This window comes from Sceloporus undulatus, unplaced genomic scaffold, assembly GCF_019175285.1.
Source record: "Sceloporus undulatus isolate JIND9_A2432 ecotype Alabama unplaced genomic scaffold, SceUnd_v1.1 scaffold_1510, whole genome shotgun sequence".
In the NCBI taxonomy this organism is placed as follows: domain Eukaryota; kingdom Metazoa; phylum Chordata; class Lepidosauria; order Squamata; family Phrynosomatidae; genus Sceloporus; species Sceloporus undulatus.
In genome coordinates, this window is record NW_024804430.1 from 2,747 (window position 1) to 5,250 (window position 2,504).

Below are 2,504 nucleotides of genomic sequence, written 5' to 3' on the forward strand. Positions count from 1 at the left end.
GATCCCCAAAGGGCCATCCAGTCCAACCCCATTCTGCCATGCAAGAACTCTCAATCAAAGCGTATCTAACAGATGGCCCTGCAGCCTCTGTTTAGAAATGGGTGGCAGACGCCATGCTCTCTCTGGTGAAGACATGAAGCCATTTTTGCTTTTTGTGGGATGCTCTGTGGAAGCCAAAAAGACCATTTTAGAGTTGGAAGCTTCAGCCCCTGCTGGGCCCTGTCTAGCTTCTTTTAAAGCCATGCAGCCAAGATATCCACTGTGCATGCCAGAGGAGGAGTCATTTTCCTCCTTTCACACTCCTTATAAGAATCAAAAGGGAATGAGCAGGAGCCCTGGCTACACTAACATGTGTTTCTCAGGCTGCAATAGGATCTTACCTTGTCTAGATAGTTACTTTTTAAATAAGAATGCCTGCTGATGGGCTTGCCATTCAACTGGTCCCTGGCTTAGTAGACCTATTGTGACAAGGTCTGTCATGCATAGGATGAATTGGGTACGCTCCTAGCAGGACATGTCTCTTCGAGCCAGTGAAGTTTTTCCTTTTGCCGAAAGCAGTTTAAGAGTTTTCTTGGCCTCCTCTCCTGCCTTTCCCCCCTTCCTTGGTGGTGGCTGTGGCAGAGGACCCCAAGAGCATGGTAAAGGATCATCCTTAGCTCAGGCTTCCTTTGCTCAGGGTCTGCCAGTTCAACAGAGGGAGCTGGCCTCAGAGGGAGACCCAGTAGGAGGTGTTTGCTGTTGCTCTGCAACTCCTTCACTACAGCCACTCCAGTCCCTTAGCTGATGTTAATAAAGTTCAGTTCCTTGATTTTACCTTACAACTCACTTGGCTTGTTATTAGCTGAGGCCCAGGGGGGCTAGCTCCTCCCTATATAGGGGGCCGGTCTTTGTTTTATTGTCCCTGCCTACAGGAGCAAATTGGGAGGAGGTAGCCCAGAATACAGGATGTTAGGACCCTCATCTGCTGGAAATGAACGTATCACAGGTAAGTACCAATATTCGTAATACATCAAAAAAGTTATATTTATTTGTCTCCCACTCCCCCCCCCCCGGTTCCCAATTACAGAACTCACATATTGGACATCAGCCTTCCCATCAAAGGACCCACACAGGGGAGAAGCCCTATAAATGTATGGAATGTGGAAAGAGCTTCAGTAGGAATGATAGCTTAAACACACATCAAAGGACCCACACAGGGGAGAAGCCATACAAATGCATGGAATGTGGAAAGAGCTTCAGTCACAGTGGAAGTCTAAACTCACATCAAAGCACCCACACAGGGGAGAAGCCCTATAAATGTATGGAATGTGGAAAGAGCTTCAGTAGGAATGAAAGCTTAAACACACATCAAAGGACCCACACAGGGGAGAAGCCCTATAAATGCATGGAATGTGGAAAGAGCTTCAGTCAGAGTGGAAATCTAAACTCACATCTAAGGACCCACACAGGAGAGAAGCCATATAAATGCATGGAATGTGGACAGAGCTTCAGTCAGAATGGAGATCTAAATTCACATCAAAGGACCCACACTGGGGAGAAGCCCTATAAATGCATGGAATGTGGAAAGAGCTTCAATCAGAGTGGAAGTCTAAACTCCCATCAAAGAACCCACACAGGAGAGAAGCCATATAAATGCATGGAGTGTGGACAGAGCTTCAGTAGGAGTGATAGCCTAAACTCACATGAAAGGACCCACACGGCAGAGAAGCCATACAAATGCATGGAATGTGGAAAGAGCTTCAGTGAGAGCAGAAGTCTAAACAGACATGAAAGGACCCATATGGGGGAGAAGCCATATAAATGCATGGAATGTGGAAAGAGCCTCAGTCAGAGTGCACATCTCAATTCACATCAAAGGACCCACACGGGGGAGAAGCCCTATAAATGCATGGAATGTGGAAAGAGTTTCAGTGAGAGTGGACCTCTAAACAGACATCATAGGACTCACACAGGGGAGAAGCCATATCAATGCATGGAATGTGGAAAGAGCTTCAGTCAGAGTGCACATCTCAGTTCACATCAAAGGACCCACACGGGGGAGAAGCCCTATAAATGCATGGAATGTGGAAAGAGCTTCAATGAGAGTGGAAGTCGAAACTCACATTAAAGGACCCACACAGAGGAAAACCCTTTAAATGCATAGAATGTGGAAAGAACTTTAGTCATAATGGAAATCTATTTCTCTTGCCTATAAAATAAGTCATATTTTCTTCTTGGCTTTACTTCGCAAACGAAAATTCAGGAAGGATTCATCCATGCTTTCTACAAGCGCATTGATGATGTTGGATGTATCCTTCGAGCCTGTGCATTGGATTTTTTCTGGTGGAGTGCAATGTGCACAAAATTGGCCTCACCCTTTAAACCAGAGGTTCGTCTGCTGAGGCCTTGACAAGCATGGATGGTGGCAGCGAGGTCCTCGGGTCGTAGGTTTGATTAGATTTTCCTTCTCTTAGATGCTTGACCTTACAGGGTTAGATGAGCACAATTTGCCCTGGTTTGGGATT

The 2,504-nt window shown here is 46.2% G+C and overlaps 1 protein-coding gene across 1 annotated transcript; it reads left to right on the forward strand.

Moving 5' to 3' along the window:
- Positions 1 to 305: 305 nt before the first annotated feature.
- Positions 306 to 2,282, forward strand: LOC121917900 (zinc finger protein 239-like). The gene is made up of 2 exons (XM_042444016.1): positions 306 to 1,094; positions 1,179 to 2,282. Exons 1-2 carry the CDS (start codon positions 971 to 973, stop codon positions 2,105 to 2,107), a joined length of 1,053 nt encoding a protein of 350 aa, XP_042299950.1. The 5' UTR covers positions 306 to 970; the 3' UTR covers positions 2,108 to 2,282.
- Positions 2,283 to 2,504: the final 222 nt, after the last annotated feature.